Source organism: Asterias amurensis, chromosome 21 (assembly GCF_032118995.1).
Source record: "Asterias amurensis chromosome 21, ASM3211899v1".
NCBI classification, from domain to species: Eukaryota; Metazoa; Echinodermata; class Asteroidea; order Forcipulatida; family Asteriidae; genus Asterias; species Asterias amurensis.
Genome location: NC_092668.1, coordinates 9,503,281 through 9,529,721, shown reverse-complemented (window position 1 = coordinate 9,529,721; position 26,441 = coordinate 9,503,281). Strand labels below are relative to the sequence as shown.

Below are 26,441 nucleotides of genomic sequence, written 5' to 3'. Positions count from 1 at the left end.
ACCAGTAGTGTAACTGGGCCGGGGGCACAGTGGCATGTGTCCTGTTGGTGTCTGAATGCCACTGATCCTCTTAAAGGCAGTGGACACTATTGGTAATTACTCAAAATAATTATTAGCATAAAACCTTTCTTGATGACGAGTAATAGGGAGAGGTTGATAGTATAAAACATTGTGAGAAATGGCACCCTCTGATGTGCCATAGTTTTCGAGAAAGAAGTAATTTTCCACGAATTTGATTTCGATACCTCAGATTTAGAACTTGAGGTCTCGAAACCAACCATCTAAACGCACACACCTTCGTGTGACAAGGGTGTTTTTTTCTTTCATTCATATCTCGCAAGTTCGATGACCGATTGAGCTCAAATTTTCATAGGTTTGTTATTTTATGCATATGTTGAGATACACCAACTGTGAAGGCTAGTCTTTGATAATTACCAGCAGTATCCACTGCCTTTGAAGGATCTGCAGTTCAACCATATAGCTACATACAGTGAGAAGACTTGTCTTTGACAATTACCGATAGTGTCCACTGTCTTTAAGGTGACATTTTTGTCCACCGGTTCTTCTCTTTCTCTTTATAGGCATTTTCACACTGTCCAAAATATCAGGGTCAGAACTTGTACCGAACCAGAGATTTTGTTCAACCCGTTTCACACTGTAAACATTTCAATCCGACTTCGATCCGGATTGATCCGGGTAGCATGCTCTAGCCGGATTGAAATCAACCCTGGTGAAAATCTCAATCTGGATCGATATTGCACTTTTCGGCGTGAATCTCTGATCCGTGTCAAAAAGAAGCGAGGCTGAATCGGAGAGGACCCGGCTTTAGGTTTCAACCCGGTTCGAAATGGAGGTAGTTCATCAACTAAAAACTAAATCATGAGTTTACAAATTTGTGTAATTCTCAAGTCAACACTGTTGGCGCGTGTCACTAAAAATGGGACAGCGCCATCAATTATCTGCCATCTTCCACCGAAGAATGTTAATAGCAAGACCATTCACTTTCTAACAAAGAGTATTTCTTAAAAATATCATCCGCATTCGGATGTATAATAAACCAGCTTGAACCAAAGCGTATTTCACAACACATGGGCTCTTACCGATTATTTTAGAATGACCCACACGCAACTGATGATTGATGTCAAGAAGGCATGAAAAAAACCATCCTCGCGGTCACCCCTAAAAACTCCAATTATTGACACATTTTTGTCAATCGGTTCAAATGATCATTGTTTGTCAACTATCCTTGTTGACCTGACAGAATTACAAACACCCAGACGTCATCACAACCAATAAAACTTGTTAACAAATAATTTACAGAATTTATTAAAATTTATAGAATTCGGGGATATTTTTAGGCTCAATACCAACGATTCTGGTACCGATCGTGCGTGAAATATGTAGCCGTCTCGACGCGAAACTGTGTGTTGTTTATTTCTAGAAACTCGTCGTTGGGCAATTCCCGCACATACATAGGCTTATTATGAATTTAGGTCACCATCCACAATAGTTTTAACAGCATTGTAATATAGCACGTATTAAAACGACCTCATACTGAGAAGTATAAAAACAAACTTTCCTTCCTTTCTCCGGGTCTGTTGTTCTGAACACGGTCTGGCAAAGGTAAGGTGTTAGAAGTGCTATAGATTGGGCATTCCAAAATGAACAATAATGGCAAAAAAAATGTTTCCTTGTCGAAGACCATAAAAAAAGTGGTATTGTCAACCAAAGAATTAGTCAATGTAATAACGGAGTGTAATCAACACGCAGCATTCTGGCTTTGTGCCAACATTAGCTTTGAGCTAAACACCCTAAGGGGTGGTTTGAGATGGTGGGGGTGGGGGCGGGGAGTGGGTGAAAGCCGAATGAGAACAAATCTGAGCAGGAAGTGGCACTTTGCAATGGTAAAAGGAAGTAGCCCTATTACACAGTATGCCAACATTTCCGACCACTAGTTCCAAATGTAAAGTGCCCTGGCTGTGACGTCACTTCGTTGTCAACCAATCACGCTTGAGAATCCGAAGGGACGGTGGTGTCTTTTGTGCGAGCCTGTACTGGACTAAAAGGGGCAGACGTACCGCTCAAATCATCAAATTCAGCATTTATCTCGGAGAGAGCAAGACAGCTAGCCCAAGGTAAGTTAAAGGTTTTCCCGGCCAATTTCAGCAAAAAATCACTCATTTTCATTAACATGCATTCAAATTCACGCAGTTTCCCCTAATCCTCTCAAACTAGGGTTTCTTTTGAGCTCTTAAAGCATTCAATTTTGTTTTCGTGCACACATTATTACATTTTGATCGTTCAGATTCGCTTCAGTCATTCTATTTCATTTATAGGTATTTAAGAATGGTCAGAGTGTACTCTGACCATTCTTAAGTTGAATGTCTACTATTGGTGTATTCAAATTAAGACCCACCGAAGCGAACATGGTTTTGCTGCTAGTTTGAGATTTCTTTTTCATGTATGTGCAACGAACTTGAACTTCTTTGCATTCAAATTAAAAATGACTTATAATAGCTTTATGACATGAGTAAACTGGATATTAGAGCTCCTTTACTAACACAGATGTTTTCCTAGGTGTTTCCATGTACTTTACATGATGTACATCATTTTGTTTTCTTAATTGTAATAAAGGTTTTCTCGGTCAATTTTGGAAAATGAGCAGCCAATTTAACGACCAGCCAATTCTATTTCGCACGAAATCGAATGCTACTAAAAAATGGTCATTCGATTTCATTTTAAGACTTGTCAAATCTGCTTTTACGTCATTCGATTTTACAAAATAATCATTCAATTTAACAATTCATCGAAGCTGCATTCAAATTCGCAGGAGTGATTTTAAGGCGTGTGTTTAGTTCATTCAATTTCATTTTGAGGCAGTCAATTCTGATATTTGTGCAGTCTTAAAAACGCTTGTTAACTTGTTGTTTCCTTATACGAATGTTAAAGGCATGCGGTTAATTTGTTGGCACTCTTGAACATAATATGCCAAGATGTCTGGCCCGCCAACAGATGGTTGGTGAATATTTACAAAAACCAACAACTGGAAAAACATTTAAAAAACAAAACAAAAAACAAACATTCAAACACATTCAAATGTCAGGTCTTGGTCAGTTAATCATTGAAGGTCTCCCGAAAAAAATAAAGAAAACTACTCTTATTGGGCCTAAGGTAAAGTCTACTGGAAACATATAATAAAGAAAATAAGGTTCGCTCGATTTAAAAGTGAAGGTATGAAACGGTTTGCCTTATACAGTTTATTCGTATTTCTTTACTTATTTGAGTCCTCGGTGAGCGAAACTGATTGCCTCTTTACGAAATTGAAAATGATTAAATCTGCAAAATCTCTAGTCGAACCAGCTTTGCTAAATTGAATGATGATTGTGTGTCATGAACCAGAATGGGTGTGATAGGAACTTGAATGCCTCAAAACGAAATTGAATGACCGAATTCTGAATTTGAAACGCAGTAAAAACCGGAGAGGCAAAATAGCTTTAATTCGAACGCATGAAAATTAAATTGGCTGCTCATTTGCCGAATTTGACCGAGAAAACCTATAATTGTTCCTTTTGCTTTGCCTTGTTACCCTAAAAGTTAAAGCCTTCATCCGATAACATTGAAATGAAATTGAAATGAATGTCTTTGTTTTTGCTATGTCCAGAACTTGTCAAACACTAAATTAACGAGTCTTTTTTTAGGGAAACACAAAGCTTAAAATCATAAGGGTTTGTTCTCAAATTTACAAATAAGTTAAAGGGACACACCGGCCGAATTGGGCTATTTGGGCTACAAAATAGATTAAGAAACGTATTCAACGGGTTTCCAGGAATGAACAAGAACAGTCCTCAAAAAAAAATCATCAAATTTGGCCGTTTTTGAGCATTTTTAAACAAAAACGAAGGTCGCGTGATTGTTCTAACCAAAATGTGGTACAAACAATCACGTAACCTTCCGGGCTAGTTTTACTTCCAGCCGTCTAAAAGTAACTTTACCAAACCAATTTTAAATCTTTTGTTTACAAAATTATTAACGAGTAATTTACGAAAAAAGATCATGTATTCAAAGTATCGCTACAAAATGTAAATAATGGTGAAAAATCTAACGTAAGATTCGCATTCAAAGAGTCCGTGTAACGGAAGCTTGTTATATGGCCTCACAGCGCGGAGCAATCGGAACGTAAGCCTCGGGGCATATTACGTACCGCACATGCCGTGTCTCGTGGGGGGGGGGGGGGGGGGGGCTGGAGGTATAATCCCGGGCGCTATGAACTCCCAGCTTGCGGGTCTCGCCGTGAGCTTGGGAGGGGTTGGGAGCCAGACATCAGAGTACATGTTTGTCATAGTGGGTTTGTCAGTCGGTACACCTCGTGTCAAATCCGTTATTTCGTATGGTCGCAACGTTCCAATATTATACTCTGTTTTGTTCCATGGCTCCTAATTTCTTTTTGCTAGGAGTTTTCAGGAAACAATGAAAAAAGATTGACGATGTCAAACGTAGGAATACCGCATTTTGTTATATTGACAGTGTTATTGTGTGAGTAGCTTAAAAAATGTTTTATGAAGAAGAAAAAAAGGATTAAAAAAACCGGAGCCCCCGATCGAAAAAAGAACAGTTGAAAAATAAATTTGTATAGAAGGTTGAAAAAAATATGATAAAAAAAATTCCCTCAAAGCATATTTTTGTAAAAATTTTTTTTTTAATTCTGTGAATGAAGTGTTATTTTTGAGATTGTTGAGGTATTATTTGGTTACGTTCCAAGCTACGCAGCTACTCAGCTACGCTTACGTTCCTTCAAGTTACGCTATAATATAAAAAGGTACGTTTTTCAAGCCCGAGTCAAGCTACGCTTACGTTCCATATGCAGCTACGTTTACGTTCCAAGATATCCAGCTACGCTTATACCTTCCAAAATATGACGTTCCAAGCTACGCTTACATTCCAAGTTTTACTTACGTTCCTTCTCAATATACGCTATATATACAAAAGATACGCTTTCAATCCTGAGTCAAGTTACGCTTACGTTCCATACGCAGCTACGTTTACGTTCCAAGATACCCAGCTATGCTTACGTTCCAAAAAAATTAGATTACGTTCTAAGCTACACAGCTTCTCAGCTATGCTTACGATCCAAACGCAGCTACGTTTACGTTCCAAGATACCCAACTATGCTTACGTTCCAAGATATGCTTACGTTCCATAAGATATGGTTACGTTCCAAGCTACGCAGCTACTCCATATCCATACAATCCATATACATCATTTAGGTTTGTTACGCTAAAATCAAAAATTACGCTTTCAATCCCGAGTCAAGCTAGGCTTACGTTTCAAGATTTGCAGCTACGCTTACATTTCAAAATACATTCTCACAAGGACGCTTTTGAATCCCTCACGATTCTCTGACGCATTTTTCATGAGTTATTTGTCCAACATAGGCAGCAACGAATTCAATTTCAACAGTTATTCACTGGTCAAATAAAATCATTCAAATTCATCAGGTCGCAAGACTCATTCAATTCCGTAAAAAGCCAGCAGCAAGAGCTGGTCAACCATTCAATTTCACTAATGGGCAAACATTTTCCAAATGTTTGCATTCAAATTCAAACTCTATGTTACGTGCTCATTCGTTGCTGCCTATATAGAGGCAGATATTTCCAGGGAAAACTCTGCACTGGTTTGACTTTTAAGCCAAACGGTTTTGAATGAAAAATGGCTGCCCGTGGTCGGTATACAGAGCAAGACAACATTGGGATTAATTTGTTTTTAAATTTTATAACGACCCCTTATAATTTTAAGCTTTTTGTTTCGTTAACAAAAGTTGAAACCTCTAATTTGACATGTTCCGGACATCAGCCGAAACAAAGACAAGAACATAAATACCAGTGCAAGAAAATCTCACGGCTAAAGCAAAAGATTTAGTTTTCATTTCAAAGTTAATATCGGATACAGGCTTAAACTTTAAGGGTAACAAAGCAAAAAGGACAATTATTTCAAATGAGACAAAAAGCAATATAATTTTAAGTCAGGAAACCCTACACAGGACAACTATGTTGTGCTAGTAAAGGAGCTTTAATTTCCAGTTAACTCATAAAGCCATAACGTATGTTTAATTTGAATGCAAAGAAGTTGAAATTCATTGCACATAAATGAAAAAGAAATCTCAAACTAGCAGCAAAACCATGTTCGCTTCGGTGGGTCTTAATTTGAATACACCAATAGTAGAAATTCAACTTAGAAATGGTCAGAGTGTAGTCTTGAATACCTATAAATGAAATAGAATGACTGAAGCGAAGACGGTAATTCGCCATCGATTTGCGTAAGCATTTGGTAAACCATTGGTGAGCAATTGGTACTGTTGGTAAAGCGTGCGTATTATGCGTGAGATATTGGTAAGGAGAGGTTTAAGGACGACCGAGAACATATTCACTACAAGTCGCAACTTTTGGGCGAATTCATCGCGAATTTCAAACATTCATGTTCGCAAGATATTCGCCCAAGTGTGAGAGTAGCATTACAGTTCCCCACTTGGCCGCTTACCATGGCAAGATCGAGTTGTTTGAGCACATGGACTCATGTAACTCATGATTTAATTTTATGAACTCTGGGGACACCCCATGAACTCATGATTTAGTTTTATGTATTCATGTGTAAATATTTACATGTAGAAGTTTATGTGTCAAACAAATAATAAAATGGTTTTGTTTTGTTCTTATTGTGACCCACTCTCTGGCGTCACCGTCTGACTCTTCTTCGCTCCTCCTCTCCTCTTCCTCTCTGGCCATCTCATCTTCCGCAGCCCGTTATTCTGTGTCTTCTTCGGCATCTTGGAGATGAAATGATGGCACTCGTACGTCGTTTTTTTTATACTGCAGAAATCAGTGCACACAACGTACGTACGTTGCAAGTGCAGAGCACGTGTGGAGCACGTGCTTACCCGGTACGGTCCACGTGAGTTCTACGTGCTCATTGGACAGCTGAACTGGGGAAGTGCCGAGTAAGCACGGACTACGCACTATGACTTGCGTAGCACGCACGTGCTAAGTGCGCCGTCCGTGGAGCAAGTGACCGTTGGAAACATTAAAAGGACTCACGGAGACAGTGCGTTGTGCGCTCGTTGGCTGTAAATGGCACGCGCGTCACCCGTACTGGGGGTGAATCCGTACGGGTGACGCAGAGAAAGTTCCTTAAGCACTAAAAGTGCTACGTCGTGTCTGCGTGCTCCCAAATCAGTTCTGAGGCGGAACTCACCACGTACGGATCCCACAATCTTCCCCACGTTTTTGCAAGATATAGACAGCACGCTTTTGCACGTACGGCGGGTTGGGACCGCCGCTAAAAGGTTAATTAGTGGTATTTTGTGATGAGTAAAACAATTCCATGAAAATAATGTTCGTTTTTGCTCTGTGATTTTCACTCTTTTTAAAAAAAAAAAAAGAATTAAAAAATTGACAGCTATAACGGATCGCCGAAACTTCTACAGGTAAATTGTATTATAGGTTTTCCCGGCCAGCTCAGTTGCGGCAGAATCAATAGGGGGCGCTGTTGCGAGGACTTCGTCATAGAAAAATATATGAATTATGCATTAGCTGTTGCGTGTTGCTTGCTACACAGTACTATGATCGCACACACACTAGTCTGGTCCCCTGACCAAAGATTCCTTGACGTCTCTTGTTAAAAATCTTAGGTCAGGTATCACCCACGGTTAAAAATAGAGCATGACGCAAATTGTCAGGGTCGGGGGTCATCTCCAGGGAAACCATGTCTGCACTAGTTGCGATAACGGAACCCTCTTCCCGACGGCCGCCAGGCCGGAGGGTTACGAGATTCTTTTGATCGGCAAAATGACAATCTGGTTTAACACGTATAATTTCGACAGCTAGTCACCAGATTTGCCCCATTTTTACCCTTTTCAAAAATCATGATACTTAATCCTCAATGTCTAATGAACAGTCAAAAGTTACAAAACACCTCTGAGAAAATATTTTTGAAGAAAAATGACAAAACCTTACTAGATCTCGGAGCGATTTCCCAGGTTTATATTTTGAACTTGTCGCATCGCTTTGCAAACGCTTTCTTTAGGCACAACGCCTGCATTGGCTTTAAATAACAATAGCTGGCATAAAAAATAATGGATCTACGACCGACAGGACTGACATTATAATTCCATACCGAACATCAAATATACTGTCCGAATGTTGACGACAACACGTTCGGAACATTTCGGATAACTTCGAAAAAGGAGGAATTCCTCCTTTTTGGTCACGTGACTTTGGGTGATACCGGACCCTAAATTCGACAGAGCCTAGTCGGAGATTTTTGGGTCTGGGAACCAGACTAAACACGGGCACGGGCGCTGATGGTGTTAATGTGATACATCAACATGTTTGTCTGTACTGTTTTTTTGTTGTTGCATATACCATCGGTGTATTGTTTCATAATGCCACAATACAAAGCGTTCATATCCATGGAGGAAGAAAATATTTTCTTTCTTTATTCATTGGTTTTCTGCAATGGGAATTACCAATCACAAGTTACAACTGCCACTTATTTCTGCAATAGGAATAACCAATAACAACTGCCACTTTATTTCTGCAGTGGTAATTACCAATCACAACTGCTACTTATTTAATTTTTTACTGTTCAGCTCACCGTAAATTAATATAAACCGTTTGGACGTAGGTGTTCTCGTGGCTTTGGTCTATAACTAAGTGTTCCGATTGGTACGTGTAAAATGCTCGTACTTTTATGATCGAAAATGCTGACTATAGAGCGACCACCCATGTTGTAAAATGCTCACTGAATGCTGTAAATCCACGACCCTGGAGGAAGGAAAAACCCACCGGAGTGTATTTCCACCATGGAGAAGAAACTCCTTCCATGTGTGTGCGAGTAAAATGTACATCTATACTATTAAAAGCGTAACCTGCGCCATCTTGGATTGAAAATTAGAAGGTCCAGTGGTATGGCATCCTTGTGGAATCCAACACGGTTGTTTGTGTGGAATTCAATACGTTTGTGTGGTTTCAGACGTCGGGTTGCAAGTCTGCAAAACCCGGATCCAAATTCGCACTTTATACAAGTCATGTGATTGGAGGAAGTTTGGGCGGCGACCGTGCGTCAACCACTGGTCGATGTCGTTACCAGACTTCCTAGAAATCTTTCTGACAGGCAACTCATTGGACAGTGTTTCGCAGATGGTGCTCCGGACTGGTTCATTCATTGCCCCTTGCCCGCCCACCCGCCATTCGATCCGCCCTTTTTGGTCAGGTTACTTTCGTGTTGTACTAAGCATGGTTCTCCGGATTGGTTCATTCATTGCCGCGCAGGGTCGAAAGGGTCGAAGAGGCTGGGTGCCAGGACAAAACCGAAACCAATCTCACGAATTTGACCGAATTTGCATTGAATGGATGAAGTACTGTAGATTGATGTTTCGCAGGTGACCATGTGTCAACCACTGGTCGACGTTGTTATCAGACTTCCTAGAAATCCTTCTGCGGGTGACTCATTTGTTGAAAAGATTAAATGGAGAATATTTATAAAAAAAAGCATTCACTTCCAAACGGCATGAGAATTATCATGATGAACAAGGATGGGATCAAACGGAAGCTTAATAATTTGGAAACATTGGGTAGGGCCGGCTATAGGTTGGAAGGTGTCTAAGGGAACTTTACAATTAATAACATTTTGGGGGTGGGGGGGCCTTACACAAAGAGCCATTCTGGTCAGTGTATTGTGAGTGGTGTGTTGTCTGGTTTGAGACAGGCCACCTGTTGCTTGGTGAAGAAGGTCGCCGTGGGACCACTTTAGGTTGACAGTGGGTGGCGACCTTGGACCTTTTGCCAGTAAACTCAAATGGGTACATGAATACCGGTTTAGAATACGGTCTGTTCATGGAGGTATAATGTTGCAGTTTCAGAATTTAACCATGGAGGTAGAATTGTGAAACCATTCCTTACTCTATGGTGAAACTTATACACACACGTCAAAGGCTGTTTTGAAGCTATAAAAAAAGAACTTTGCTTTGCATTTGGTCAAAGTTGTTAAGCAAAACGACATTAAGTTTCCTTTTGAATAAGTCCATTCACAAAATTGGTTAGAGCAGTGTGTCGGTCAGGTATCAGAATGTACATTTTGCCAAATCCATTTTGAAGCCTAATTTAGCCATCGGCCCGTCGGGTTGGTTACTGATGGAGATAATATTAACAAAAGAGACCTCGTGCGGCTGAATGGGGTACATTTTTAGGAGTTTGTCTATTGACCCAAACTGGACGTAACAAACCCTAAACATGACTTGACATGCTTTCTGAAAGTGAAATAAGTTAGAGAAAATTAAGGAGTGGGGACGGAGTTTATCGTTTTTATTTACTTTGTACGATATAGGGTTCCAGAGATATGGGATGTATGGAGGTTTGTTCCTAGAGCAGCGTGAACATGAACGCGGTCAGAAATTGTGTCGTTTGTCGTTCAAATTTCGCGAGATGCAATAAGCCCAAAGTGACAATAAAACAAAACCAGACCTGCCAAGTCTCACGCATGAGGCGTGAGACTCACGCATTTGGGCTCTGTCTCACGCTCACACGCACATCAACCATTATTGGGGCGAGATCGGGAAAAAAAATTAACGACATTTTTTGTACAAAATTTGTACAAACAGAGCGCAAATTTGCAGATTGCGCACGCTTTTGCTCATCCAGTAGGTTCAGCTCAAATTCGGCAGAGCGCAAAACGCTTATTGCGCACAAGTTTGTTCCGATTCTTTTAGCAAATTAGTTGAAATGCGCTCCACTAGCGAAGACACAACAGGCAGAAGAAGTGAGCGATTGATTTTGGACATCATTTTTAGTCTATTTTTTTCAAGTTTGGAAGGATATAATCTGACACAATCGAACCTCCACATTAACCATCAACATCTCCTGTGTACCTCAAGTGAGTTTTAATTATTCTGAGGAGGCTTTTGATGCATTTTGAAACACTTTTTTGTCCACAATTAAATTTCACATTGTTTTATTTATTTATAAAAAAAAAAAAAAAAAAAAAAAAGGTTGGGCGGCGATTTAAAAAGGCCTTCTTAAACTGGCAATTTTTTTTCCGGGGGGATGGGGGTTGAGCTTTGAAAAATCTCACACATAGCTATAGCCTCTGGACTTGGCATCTCTGCCTGCAAAACACTTTTTTGACGTTCACGTTAAGTGCTCCCGTTATACATGCAGCCTATTGACCAGAAAGTTTACAAGACCAATTCAAATGAGAATAAACTAAAAAGAGGCCTACGCTCTTACCGCCCCGCCCCCCCCCACGAAAAAAAAACAGTAGATAAATTAGATTTGTGGCACACAGCATGTTCCAAAAACTCGCTTTACTTATAGTGCTGTAGCAACGCTATGTATCGTGTATATTACACTGTGTTACAAATACGCGGCACACAACAGCTCACAACAGCTCTGTCCGTATCAGCCAGTACTATGCTATCACTCAGCCACACACACACGCGGCAATGCAAGGTGGATTGAAAACGTGCGACAAGAAGCTAACATGCATTATTCATATGTTTCTTTGACGAAATCCCCTCAAACAGCGCCCCCTGTTGATTCTGCCGCAACTGAGCTGGGAAAAATATCGCGAACGCGGCTATATGCTACTCTCCCCCTGGCGATGCTACTCTCACACTTTGGCGAACTTGCTAGAGAATGTGCTTACAAATAGAAACATTTGGCAATCGCTCATACTTGGCAACATTCGCCGTGTCTTCGTTAGCGTCGGTAAACAAATTCTGAATGTTCTGATGCATTCTCCACCTTACGAAGATCGGTCAATCACACGGTGGCGATTATTCTTGCGAATTTGAATATATATTGGTGAATAATTATGAGTATTTGAATTGGCGGTGAATTCGCCCAAAACTGCGATTGGTTATTGAGTATTTTCATCTCGGTCACCCCTCGGTCATCCCTCGCCCTCCCCTTACCATCTTACGTATATATTACGAATGCTTACCAACGCTTGCTAATGCTTGCCCATGCCTTAAAAAGGATGTTGCGAATGTTGCGAATGAGCTTACGAAAAATTTCAGATAAACGCAGCAAATGCCTTGCGAATGCTTACGAATGGGCTCATAAACGTTAAGAACGCACTTTAGGAATGTTACGAGTGTCTTACCAACGTTGCCAATGCCTTACCATATCCTTACGAATGTAACGAACATTTGATTATGCGTCCGCGATTGGTAAGATCTGCGGAGCGAATCTGCCTCTGGCTTATTGTTCGTTTGACTTTTGAAAAAAACCCACCACATTTGATCAAGAATTTCAAGGAAGGGGACCCGGCGAAAGTTACAATCGCCTCATGCATGCCTTTACGAACGTTGTCAACGCTTATGCATTCTTTACCAATGCTTACGAAAATCGACGGCGAATGACCGTCTTCGCAACATTTGCTGAAATTTAGAAAGCGTTTTCTAAATTAACTGATCTTCGTAGTGAACATTCCGAATTTGTTAACAATGCTTACGGTAGCGTTGTCCAAGGCTCTTTACGCAAGCACCGGCCCGCTACTGACTTCACGAAATGCATAGATACTATACCGCACAACAGTACTTGATACCGCGGGGTCGAAGCATGGCTTTTTAGGTATCAACGAGGTTACAAAACGAGGCCGGATCTGATCCGGCCTCGTTGCGGTATAGTATCTATGCAGTTCGTGAATTCAGAGCGGGCCGGTGCTTGCGTAAAGAGCCTTGGACAAGGCTACGCTTACGGAGACACGGCGGATGTTGCGAAGTTTGGGTGATGGTCAAAATATTTCCATTCGTAAGGCATGGGCAAGCATTGGCAAGCGTTGGTAATATATTCCTAAAATATTGGTAAGGACAGGTCGAGGGATGACATACTTTACAAATTTGTTCTGGGTGTGGGTTTGGTCTTTAGCAAGTGGAAGGTTTCGGTTGGAATCAGTACAATTAAACATTGTCATCGTCAGGCCATCTTGTCAGATGATGCCTGCAGAGGTCGTCCTTCAGCACGGGCGTGCCTTCGTGCACGTCGCTCCTCTTGGCTCTGGGCCCATGAAACTTGTATACGCCCAGCGCCCTGTTGGACAAGCCGTCGCCAAGCAGGCCGGTCTTTTGCCAGGCATTCCCAGTCAGCTGGCATGTCTGCTGCTCTTATGGTTCTCTTTACCACATCTTTGTAGCGGAGCAGAGGGCGCCCTCGGGTGCGCTTCCCTAAGGACAACTCGCTGTATAGGAGGGTCTTTGGGATACGTTCCTCTGGCATCCGGATAACGTGTCCAGTCCAGCGCAGCTGTATTTGGGCCAGGATCGATTCGATGGAAGGCATGTTGGCGCGATTGAGAACTTCGACGTTGGTGACCTTATCCTTCCAGGAAATACCCATTATTGTGCGGAGATGTCTCAGCTGCACGGTGGAGAGCCTGTTAATGTGTCTTCTGTAGTGTGAAGGTTTCTGCCGAGTAGAGCATAGCGCTCAGTACCACGGCCCGGTATGTCTTGCACTTTGTGGTCAGTCTGATGCCACGCTGACTCCACAGTCGGTCTTTCAGGCGAGCAAATGACGCAGCTGCAGCCTTAACCCTGCATTTGAGCTCTGCATCTAGAGTGTTTCCAGCTGCGAGAGTGGAGCCAAGGTACTTGAACGTTTGGACGACGTTGAGTGGGCTCCCATCCAGCAGAATGTCGGGCTTCATGGGGGTTTGACCAGGAGCAGGTTGATATAGCACCTCTGTCTTCTTGATGTTGATTGACAGCCCGAAGGCACTTGCTGATTGTGTAAAGCGGTTAAGGATTTCTTGTATGTCAGGAAGGGAGTAAGCTACCAGTGCAGTGTCGTCGGCATACAGGAGATCGCGGAGACATCTCACAAGGGTTTTACGGTGAGAACGTAGCCGTGAGAGATTAAACAGGCCACCGTCCGACCTGGTGCGGATGTACACGCCACTCGTGAGGTCATTTGACATGTCCTCAATTACTGCCGTTAGGAAGAGAGCAAAAAGCGTAGGTGCAAGCACACAGCCCTGTTTGACTCCATGCTTCACGTCAAAGGGTTCAGATCTTTCACCAGCCACTGAGACACTCGCCGTCATGTCGGTGTGAAAAGCCTTGATGAGGGCGGTTAGCTTTGGAGGGCAACCATACTTCTTGAGAATGCGCCATAGTGTGCATCTCCCCACAGTGTCGAACGCTTTCGTAAAATCCACAAAGATGGCAAAGAGGGGCATATTTTGCTAAATTGCCTTCTCCTGCAGCTGACGAATGGCAAAAATCATATTCACAGTGCTCCGACTGCTGCGGAAACCGCACTGACTCTCTGGAAGCACTTCTTCAGATATGCACTGCAGGCGAGATAGATTTTCGCCAGGATTTTGCCAGCGATGGATAGCAGCGAGATTCCCCGATGGTTCCCACATACGCGTCGGTCACCTTTACGCTTGTAGATGTTGATAATAGTGGCATCCTTGAAGTCTTGGGGTTGCTCACCCTTTTCCCAGCAGGTGGTAAAGAGGTCCAGCAGAGCAGCTTGGAGCTCTGGTCCACCCCTCTTGAAAATCTCAGCGGGGATGCCATCTGCGCCAGGAGCTTTTCCTGAGCTGGTGTTCTTGATCGCCTTGACGAGCTCGTCCATGATGGGTGGGTGGTCTAGCTCGCTGTGCATAGGGCGACTCTTTATTCGGTCAATCGCTTCATCATCAGCGCAGGATGGTTGGTTAAGTAGAGTTTGAAAATGGTCTTTCCGTCGTCGCAGTATGTCCTCAGGTGACGTGTACAGCTGTTCACTGTCCGCGCTCAGAACGGGATTTGTTCCGCACTGCGTCGGGCCATAGATCTCCTTTAGACAGTCATAGAAGGCCTTGGTGTTGTTGGTGTCCGCAAAGCTTTGCAGCTCTTCAGCCTTTCTTAGCCACCAGTTGTTTTTCATATCCCGAGTTGCTGCTTGTACCTTTGCTTTAACAGCTCGCAACTTGGTGGTTACAAGCGACCCTTGTCCAGTAAACCGTGTTTCCAACAGCGCAGCCAGGTCGACGTGATATCTTGCTAGCTCTCTGTCGACTATAGCAGTTTTCCGTTCCGGTCGCTCATTGTTGGCAAGGTCAAGTAGAGTCCGCACATTCCAGCTGGATAGAACCAGTTGTATCTTTCGAGGCAATTTTTGTGTTTTTCGATCGCATTAGTAGAGCCCCGCCAGTCGCGATAGTCTGGCCAGGGTTAGTTTGAGCAGGCTTTGTGTACCCCACCTTTTCTAGGGGCGTCCTCGGATTGAGGCAGGCAGTGCTGTCTCTAGAAAAAGCTGCCTGGTCACTCAGACAGGACCGAACGTCGCCTCTGCTCAGGGTTGACGAGCGAACGACCATCACATCTGGGCCGCCCACATGTGGGAGTCAAGCTAACAGCTCCCAGCTGCTCAAGCCTGCTGTCGTCGCCTTCCTCACCATCGCCGTGGGACTTCCTCTGCTGACTTGGCACACAAAATAGACCTCAGGGCGGATGCCAGTCGCCGTGGGGTCCTCTCGGCTTTCCCAGTGTAACCCGGGTGGAAAGACAGGTGTCGATACGACCCGACACTGGTGCTGCTGCAGGGGTTGCCGGAGGGGAACCGCGGTGCGGCGTCCTCAACCGCCTGAAGGGGCCCAGCCCTCGCGGTGACTGTCGCCGTACAGTCGGTATGTCGACTGGCGCCTATAGCCATAATGTAAGACGGTGCTATACATATCCACTATTCCCGCTGCCAAATAGCTTCGATGGGTTACCATGGCTGACGAGCCTCACCTGCCCGGGTTTGAAATCAGAGTTTTCCTTCTCCTAGGTGGGCTGCCTCCCAAACATTGTATAAACATCATAAAGAGATTCATTGTGTTTTCAATTCTTTGTTTTATTCATTTAGATTTGAAATACAGTACAATGGCCGAGCTTTCTTATTCAGTGCTCTTCGTATGCACGCTTGCTTTGGTGCTGACCATTAATGCCAGTACTCCCGTAGACACATGTGATGAGGAGCTTCCGGTAAAGTAAGTTTCTCAATATCTTCTACAGCAAAAGGCTTGTTTAGCTTGATGTAGGCATTTTGGTACTCCGGTGTTCCAGGGAATTCTTTCCGCCGGACATTCAGTCCTCCATGTTGGAATTAAACATAAACTGGAGGAGGAGGATTCAACAGAGGGCGCTATCAGATGTAGTTTGCACCACAGACATAAAGAACTTTATGTCTGTGGTTTGCACACAGTTTGCTATTGGGAAGTGGGAAACAGAATCTCCTGCCAAACCTGCTCTATATAAAAGTCAAATTCCCTCGTTTTCTATACCACCTAAATGAAAGTGTTTTGTTTCCATATTGTTAATGGAACTTTAGGGTTTATTAATGCAACAGGCAAGCTTAGATTGTAATTCCTGTCCACTGGTTATCTCGAAAATTTTGAATAAATATCTAGAAACATTAGAAACTGTCCCTTGATGTGTTATATATTTTTTGCCTTTTGACAGTTGTTGTTATGGAAAGAACGGTAGTATTACAGCCCCGTCTTCGTGGCTAGATAGCCAAAGTCCAGCCGGTGGACCTGACGCAAATCCCGACGCTGTGGTCTGCGTCTTATACAGAACGTCCCATTGTCTGGTGTGTCGCTTGTAAGTTTTAATATTATTATTATGATTTATTAACTGCACTGGCGGCCAAGCAGGCCAAAGGTACATTTACAAGTAAAAATAGTTCATATATAAACATTTACATAGATATGTAAGTGTTTAAAAAAAAATGAAAGAAAAACCAGAAAAGCAAATACAAAAAGCTTGAACCGACACTGGCGGGCAAACAGGACAGGCCGAAAAGTACACATTCAACCATCTTTGACTGAACATTTACTTTATAGATGCACGTGATACACAATGGTTTCAACAATCAAGTTTCAACCCGATGGCACGCGACAATATTATGAGAGTTGAACAACGATATTAAACATTTTTTATATAGGACTACATGTACATATTTTATTTTTTGTCATTACTGATATGTATGACGTGTAATGTGTTTTAGTGATGCATTCCGATCATTGTTGTTATCATTACTATTTTGTCGGCCTTTCCTTGGCTTTATTAATGAACATCGCACGAATAATGTTTATGCTAATTTTGGTCAAAATATTCACGTTTTGTGCCCCATATCGCAATAACGCCAATGTGTATGTACCCCAAGTCGTAAATATTTGTGCCGATATTGACTTAAACAATATTGATCTTGCTCGTCGTATAAATAAAAGATTAAAAATTAAAGATTAAAAAGATTTTATTGTCATGATAAAAAAAAACATGAAATTTGTCTTCCCTGTGTAAAGGAGACTATACAATACATACAAGAAAGGCATAGCAAAAATAGACAACAAGAATAGAATTACAAATTACGAAAAAATATACAAATATAGAGATAAAAATATGTGGCGAGCTTGTAAAAGTACAACAAATGAGAGTGAACCAAATTATCTCGACCATCTACTGTTAAAAAGCTGAATTGCACTGGGGAGAAAAGAATCCTTAAACCTGTTGGTCTTTAAGCGTAGTTGCCGGATCCTGCCTGAGTGGTTTTGGATAATGTGAGGGTGCAGAGGGTGGTTGGGGTCGCAAATGATCTTATTGATTTGGGAAATGATACAATCATTCATAATCTCCCGCATGCCTTTAACGTCAGCTCCAATAATCCTGCTAGCTCGTTTAGTAATACGTTGGAGCTTCTCAGAGTTAAATTGGGAGAGGGAATTAAACCAACAGACACAACAAAAGCTTAAAATAGATTGAATTGTACTCTGATAAAAAAGCTTAAGAATATTCGTGTTAACGTTAAACGATTTCAATTTCCTTAAAAAGTAAAGCCGTTGATTAGATCTTTTATACACATGGGTAGTATTTGCATTCCAGTTTAGTTTGCTATCAATAAATGTACCCAAATACTTCAACTCTTTGACAATCTCAACAGATTCTTCCTTGATTGTAACAGGTTCAATAGTGTTTGCAGTTTTACGGAAATCAAATACAATTTCTTTAGTTTTGTTTACATTCAGAACTAGATAATTGTTTTCGCACCAAACAATAAACTTAGTTATTTCATTTCTGTACCAAACCTCATCATTATTTGTAATGAGCCCTGTTAGGGCTGTGTCGTCTGCATATTTGGTAAGAACACACTTATTATTATCTAAATGGAAGTCACTGGTATACATAGAAAATAGCAATGGTGGCAAAACACAACCTTGGGGAACACCTGTGCTAATGTGAGTGATGTCAGAAAACGTGTTGGCAAATCTTACCCTTTGTGGCCTAAAATTTAAAAAATCAGCAATCCAGAGGGCAAGATGTGGGTTAATATTCATATTTAGCAATTTACTTAGAAGAATATGTGGTTTAATGGTGTTAAAAGCTGAAGAAAAATCAATGAACAAGGTACGCACATAGGTTTTAGGTTTGTCAAGATGTTCGTAAGTATTATGCAATAATGTAGCTAAGGCATCCGATACACCACGGTTTGCCCGGTAGGCAAACTGAAAAGGGTCCAACAAGTTATTAGTTTCATCTAAAAGTACGTCTTTAATAATATGTTCGAAACATTTCATCACGGTGGCTGTGAGAGCAATTGGTCTAAAGTCATTTAACTCCTTTGGCTTTGACATCTTGGGGACAGGAGTGATGGTTGATGCTTTCCAAATCCTAGGGACGATATGGTAGTCAAGAGACCATTGGAAAAGTTGTCTAAAGATTTCAGCCAGTTCTTTACAGCAGGTTTTAAGGATCCTTCCAGAGATCCCGTCTGGTCCTGCAGCTTTATTAATGGGTTTGATATTTTTGAAGGACTTTTCAACTTGGGCAGTTGTCAGCAGAGTTCTATTGTTATCATTGATGTTTGAAGCAAATGTAGCACACAGTTGATCTTAGCTAGGTCATGGAGAGGGCTATTGTTATCAAACCGCTGGTAGAATTGGTTCAAGTCGTCCAGGTATTCTTTTGGATCTCCTTGAGGACCAGCCCATTTGTTACGATTTCCATAACCTGTGATTTCTTTCATGGCATTCCATCCACTTTTGGGGTCACCATCATTAAACTTTCTTTCAAGTTTCTTGCCATACTGTTTCTTGCAGAGACGGATTTGTTCTTTGATTTCCGAATTTAACTCACGTTTCACTTGATCCTCGTTATTGGAATGTGCCCGGTGCTTTTGTTTAATGAGATGACGAACTTCTTTGTTTAGCCAGTTTTTATTGTTGGGGTAAATTTTAACTTCAATTTCTGGGATGACTAGGTTTTCACAGAACTTTATGTAGTCAGTGATGACATCAGTAGTTTGATCAATTGAAGCAGGGTCTATAAAGATGTTCCAGTTCGTGGTTTCGAAACAGCATCGTAAGGTTTCGATGTTCTGTTTGTCCCATTTCTTGAATTTTTTGATGACTGGTTTTGTTTGCTTAAGTTTCTGTTTATATTTTGGAAGCAGGTGAACCATGTCATGATCAGACATGCCGAGAGGTGCCTTTCCATATGCCCGATATGCAGCAGGAATGTTTCCGTAACACTTGTGAAGAGTGCGTTGACCTCTGGTGGGAATGTCCACATATTGGAAATAGTGGGGCATCACTGGTTCAAGATCACAATGGTTGAAATCACCTGTTATTATGTTAACTGCATCGGGTGATTTCTTTTCCAGTTCGAGTGTAATCCTTGCGATTTTGGCCGCAGCATTGTTAGCATCAGCTTGAGGTGGAATGTAAACAACAGTCACAAAGATCTGAGGGAATTCTCTTGGTAGATAAAATGGTCGTAGCCCCACCGTTATAAGCTCGATATCAGGCGAGCAGAGTTTTTCTTTAATAAAGATGTGAGTACACCATTTACGATTCACGTAAATACAGACTCCACCGCCAATAGTTTTTCCCGATTCTTGGGTTCTGTCCATGCGTTCACATATGAAACCATCAATATCAGTTGAAGTATGCATATCATTAAACCAGGTTTCACTGAAGCACATAAAACTGCAATCTCTATACTCGTGTAAGTACTTTGTATTTGCATTAAGTTCATCAAGTTTATTACAGAGAGAACGGGCATTACCGGTAATAATTGTCGGAAGTGGTGGGTTAAGCTTCCGTCTTCGGAGACGCACTCGTATAGTCCACCTTTCTTACCCCGTTTGCGTGGTTTCCGTAGCAATTCCTCTGGAATATCGAAACTGGGTGTGGCAGAAGCTGCTGGTGACCCGCGGAAATTCAATAGTTCATTTCGTGTGTATTCAATGCGTGCATGTTGTAATGGCCACTCGCATTCATACGTAGACTCGGAGGAGAGTGTAAAAACACTGCTAAACATGCTCGAAACACATACTAAGATGGTGTAGATCCAAAACAGTTTTGCTCTATGTGCCATATTTAAGTGGACGGACGACCCAAACGTAAAGAAAACACAGACGATAAGGTGAAAAAGCAGAAATAAGGCAAGAAGTACAGAGGATTTTTTTACACAGGGTGGTCGCCACAGAGCAGCGCCCTCAATCTACGTACATTTTACCTATAAAATCCACGATGTGTACCCCAAGTCGCAAATCTTGACAACAATTTGTTTGCTATAATGACAATCACAAACTTGTCATTAAACGAAAAGCTAGAATTGCAGCAATACCTTTTCTAATCCGTTTGATTTTACTTTGTTTTGTTATGAAGGAACCAGACTGCAGGTTTGACGGACATATCGACGTGTTGTACCGCAGCTCCCGCCGTGGCAGATGACACGATGTTCGGTGGGCACTTACCCTTGAACGAGTACCTCATTGGAGAATTGAGAAACCTTACTACCGAGGACATGTCCTACGACTGGTACGACCTCTATCCCAGGCACGAAAATGTGAATATTAGCAGCTATTACGAATACACCGAACGCACAGCAACTGGAAGGTATCAATTATTGATGTCGCTTTTATTGAATTCTTGCGTTTAAATAGTCCGGTCCTCAAAATTGTTATGGGAGTCTATACCTCAATTAGTATGTGTCTCAATGCAAATGCATGTCTTTAGGGACCATTGCCTACAAGATCTGTTTCTTAATGGATACCTCTGCGGTGTCTTATTTATTTTCATAAGTGATGTATCTTTACTGTATTGTATTATTTAAACTGATCGCTATTGAGTGATATGAGGGTAGTGTGTTTTATCTGTTGATACTGTGGTAGCCTTGCTCAAGGCAGTCGCATTATTCGCTCCGAAAAGACGCAGCTGTAAACCCACCCGCCGTATACCCTGTGCATGGTGTGTGCGATCACACCGAATGACCAACCCGTATACACACTGTCACATCGCACGAATACTGTTCACACAAGTCATCGCACTCGTACACCACTAACCGCATGCGGAGGCCGTCAGGCCGACAGCCTTGTAGGATCTGTGTTGAAGCCACTGACCTCATTACTATAATAAGCGAAGAGTTCCCACGGTCAGCTCATTACCATAATGCCCGCGAAAGACGAGACATGTTTACCTCACACACCACCACCACGGACGCATGATAGGGTCCAAAGGTCGTGATAAGGGAAGTGCGTGATTGGACGTCAAAATGAATAATTCATTTGCCTCACATCCTGTGTTGTCTGATAGGTCTGACGAACGATATACATATTCATGAGCTGCATACTAGCATATCCTCGAGCCCCCCCAATTTCGTCCACTATTGGAATTTTTTCAATACAACACATTAAAACGGGAAGATACAGATCCGACAAGGCTGTCGGCCTGACGGCCTCCGCATGCGGATAGTGTACGGGGGCATCGTGTCGTGCGATGTTACGCACAGTGAATACGGGTGGGTTTTACGCACAGTGAATACGGGTGGGTTTTTATACAGCGGCGGTCTTTTTTCGGAGTGAATAATTCGACTGCCTTGAGCAAGGCTAATACTGTGGAAATAAAATGAACCTTAATTCTCGAAACTCGAAGATATAAATGTGGACCAGCTACTATAATAATAGCCACCCATCATGCACGTTGGACTGTTGGACAGGAACTTCCTGAAATGTGTTTGCCCATTAATAATGAGATAAATGCCTAATCATTCGATCAACCCTAGGTCGGTTCAAATGAAATTGAATGATTATTGTGATAGTTTTGAATTGAATCACAGAATGCTGGCATAGTGAAGTTGATTTTTTTTCTTGTATATGTGTCCCTTTAAAGGGCTCCGTATGTGCATTGTCGCTGACTGAAAAAGAAAAAAAAAATAACGGATCAACTTTATTTAACACAAATATTTGACTGGTAATTTAATAATCAGTACTCATTTTCAAAGTAAATAACCGACATCATTTTGCCATTCGCTACACAATTATTGACACATTTATTGAATAAACACCAACAACATAACAAACAGAGAGTGCACATTGAACGTTTTAAAATTATGAATTATTATTATTCTCTAATTAGCTTAATGTTTGATTTGTGTTTGCTTAATAGGTCGGGTTTGAATCTCCATCTTGGACAAAGACGTTCAGGATGTGAAACTACAAATCCAGCTACTGGTGAGAATGACTGCTGGGCACAAACCATGGCAGTCTTGGACTTGGGTAACATGACATACAACGACGCTGATTATAGTGGTTTCCTGTATGTTTTCAACGAGTAGATGAACTACAACAGTCACATTTCGGGTTGGTAAACAACGGATCCTTAGAAAATAATTGTTTCCAATAGGTTAGAAAGTTTCTCTGGAAAATAAACGACTTCTATGAGACAGCTATAATTCAAAACTTAAAAAAACTCGATCTTAGGTATATAAAGCACTTGAGAAAAACGTGATCGGCACCCAACGCCTCCGACATTGTTAATCATATTGTAAATAAAATAACAACACTTGGCCGTTCAACGAACAGCTTAAATTGACAATGACGTCATTGCAAGGACTCCCCAAATTGAACACATCCAGACCAATAATAACAACATAGAAAAGTTAGTATTGTTGTCCTGTTGTTGGACCACACTTTCCTTTCCATTAATTGTCGGGATGTCAGCCTGTTTTTGCAGGTAGTCGGTGGAAAAGAAACAACAATAATTAACCCCCCTCCTGCCCCGCCACAAACTGAAAACTAGATTTATGCTAAACAACTTGTTTGGTTTTAAATGGCACAGCCTAGAGGTCTTTTTGCTATTCGGTTTTCACTGTCATTGATTAAAGAAAACAAAACGTAGTGGCATAATTTGCAAGAATGGTATGATACACAGAGAAACTCAATTTATAAACTGTAATTGGAGTGATTGATGTGATGGAGATAATCTCTCATTATTCATATGTTATTTTATGTAGAACTTTACTATATATAAAAATTTGACAATCAAACTTTCGTCAAATAGTTTACCGCCAATGAATTTCTGGAGGTGATTTTTTTTTGTTATGAGTTTAAAATGGAATGTTCCATTCAGTCAGTGATGTCAGCCGGGTTGAATTGAACATTCCATTTGTTAACGTTTATAAATAGTCCCCTATAACTGCACAAATAAAAAACAATCATTGTTAACAATATTTTATGATGACACCCCAATTGTTGTGTTTCAGATGTTTTTAAAAACTCATGTATCGGAGAAGAATATTGGTTTATATCCTTATAGCCTATTGGGATGACACTGCTCTAGAATTACAAAGGTCCTATATAGGTTCGAATAATATGCCTGTGATTTTTTTCACAGAACTCCAGGAAATTACTGAGTATGTACAGGGCCAACACCCATCGGTGTAGGGAATTCAACCAAAATTAATGTATGTGTTGTTGGAGAATAATCTGCATAACTGTATAGGTATAGACAAGATTACGTTTTATGTTGTTGTGGGTTGTTCACTCAGCCTCATCGTTCATGGTTCAGACTGGGGATGAACGTGTAGGCTGGTTTGGAACATAGGTAAGGGATCAAGAAAATGTTGAGTGGTTTTACTGGTTTGAGTATATTAAACGACACGTGGCATACAATACTCCAATCCAATTACAAGGATCTATTAATGTGTCTTATAAAATTATTATGTTAGCTTTTAAGCGATCTGTATAATCGCAACTTTATTATATATAAGTCAAAGGGGATAACAATGTGTTTTTTAGTTCCATGAGAAATTATACTTAGGCTATTTCTCAAAAAGATCTGTAGGCTCTTATACCGGGTGAATAAAAAAGAAGAAACGCAATCATTAGGAGGGAGCTATTATATCTTAGAACAGGAAAAATCTTGAACAAATAATGTTCATTTATAAGTAGGTCATTGATTAACATTTCGATGGTGAAAGGATGGGGATAATTGATATAGGCGTACCAGAGATATGCTTATTTCAATCGGATGGCATAACAACATTTATGTTCGAGTCAATTTGAGAGGTGTGTTAATCTTCAAGGAGGCCAGGTACGATAGAAGAGCTGGACTTCAGTGGATTTTTTTCTTACATGATATAGCCAACAAAACCAAACGGTTTTTTTTCAGGGCCACAAATAACCCAAAGGCTTATTTAAGAACCAACGAATTACGAAACCCAAAACGGCCCCTTTTAGGGCCACTTAAAAAACAATAGAGAAAAGAAAGACATTGTCACATTTCCTCCTTAAAGGCAGTGGACACTATTGGTAATTACTCAAAATAATTATCATCATAAAACCTTTCTTGATTACGAATAATGGGGACAGGTTGGTAGTATAAAACAGTGTGAGAAACAGCTCCCTCTGAAGTGACGTAGTTTTCGAGAACGAAGTAATTTTCCAAGAATTTGGTTTCGAGACCTCAAGTAACTAATTTGAGGTCTCGAAATCAAGCATCAGAAAGCACACAACTTCGTGTGACAAGGGTGTTTTTTCTTTCATTATTATCTCGCAACTTCGACGACCGATTGAGCTCAAATTTTCACAGGTTTGTTATTTCATGCATATGTTGAAATACACCAACTGTGAAGACTAGTCTTTGACAATTACCAATAGTGTCCACTGTCTTTAAATTAAACACATCCTCCAAATTTAGTTGAGCCATCTGATTGAAACAAGCATATCTCTGGAACGCTTTTAGCAATCATCCCCATTGTTTCACCATTGTAAAGGTACATCCATGACCTACTTAGAGATTGACATTATTTGTTCAAGGTTTTTCTTGTTCTCGTTATTAAAATAGTAGCTCCCATCCATTGGTTGCAGTTTTTAGGACTCACCCGGTACTTTATCATGTTTAACAAACGACACTTTCATCAAGGTCACGGTATCCACTGTTACGTATAAAATTCGAAATGGCCACACCTTGCGGAAAGACTGCTCTGTACTGATGGGGTCGTAAACTACCCAGTACCCAGGACCCAGTACCTGTAGAATGGATGTGCGGCCTATTATAAGGCAAGCCTGACGATAGTAACCATCACTCGGTGACTCTGAGTTTGTTAAAGATGTACTCTTTCTTGTTTGATTTCCAAGGTAGATTAGTTTAAAGGCACTGGACACTATTGGTAATTACTCAAAATAATGATTAGCATAAAACCTTACTTGGTGACGAGTAATGGGGAGAGGTTGGTGGTATAAAACATTGTGAGAAACGGCTCCCTCTGAAGTGACATAGTGTTCGAGAAAGAAGTAATTTTCCACGAATTTGATTTAGAGACCTCAGATTTAGAATTTGAGGTCTCGAAATCAACCATCTAAACGCACACAACTTCGTTTGACAAGGGTGTTTTTTCTTTCATTATTATCTCGCCTCTTCGACGACCAATATTGAGCTAAAATTTTCACAAGTTTGTTATTTTATGCATATCTTGTGATACACCAAGTGAGACTGGTCTTTGACAATAACCAATAGTGTCCAGTGTCTTTAAAGGATTTTGGCACAGTTGTTTTAAACACAAAACATAGTATACACAGACTTACATTAAATTTACTCAGTTTGAAAATAATGATGATAGAAAGCTCCCCTTAAATTATTACTAGCTGAGGTTCTGTAGTTTTTGAGCAATGAGAAAAGAACAAGTCACAAAAACAATTTGCGTCTCACTCTCACTCAGTGAGTCGAAAATTATTGTGGATGTAAATTGTATTAACGAGTTATGGTATGTTATGTTTTTACATGCTAAAACTGAGACTAAAATATATTTCGTGACATTTCTCAAAAACAACAGTACCTCAGCACCAAAGTCAAATAATAAACGACAATGGAAACTGACTTCATAAATAAATTTGTCGGGATCAGGTAACAGCTCTGTGGTTTCTTTTGCATTCTTTCACGTCTGTGTTCGAATCCCACCTCAGATAAGACCGGAATGCCTTTAGATACATATTACTATACTGGCACCCGAACAAAGATAATGGGTGCGTTCGATAGCTTCCCTTCTTGGTCGACCCCGGTTACCCCAATTTGCCCGGTACGTTCGAATAGCTTTGACGTCATTGCAGGGGCTCACCCGGGTCAGCCCCAAGTGC

The 26,441-nt window shown here is 41.1% G+C and overlaps 1 protein-coding gene across 1 annotated transcript; it reads left to right on the top strand.

Annotated features, from left to right (window-relative positions):
- The first annotated feature begins 1,938 nt into the window (after nucleotides 1-1,938).
- LOC139952827 (uncharacterized) lies at nucleotides 1,939-25,881 on the top strand. Its single transcript, XM_071952076.1, has 5 exons — nucleotides 1,939-2,135; nucleotides 15,891-16,014; nucleotides 16,487-16,627; nucleotides 20,695-20,925; nucleotides 22,474-25,881. The coding sequence occupies exons 2-5, from the start codon at nucleotides 15,908-15,910 to the stop codon at nucleotides 22,640-22,642; spliced, it is 648 nt and encodes a 215-aa protein (XP_071808177.1). The 5' UTR covers nucleotides 1,939-2,135; nucleotides 15,891-15,907; the 3' UTR covers nucleotides 22,643-25,881.
- The last annotated feature ends 560 nt before the right edge of the window (nucleotides 25,882-26,441 follow it).

Bases quoted from the DNA above. Each gene is read 5' to 3' on its own strand.
- LOC139952827 (XM_071952076.1), top strand. From the start codon at position 15,908: ATGGCCGAGCTTTCTTATTCAGTGCTCTTCGTATGCACGCTTGCTTTG. The intron at 16,628-20,694 runs GTAAGTTTTAAT...TTTGTTATGAAG, and splicing joins CATTGTCTGGTGTGTCGCTT to GAACCAGACTGCAGGTTTGA. The intron at 20,926-22,473 runs GTATCAATTATT...TTTGCTTAATAG, and splicing joins GAACGCACAGCAACTGGAAG to GTCGGGTTTGAATCTCCATC.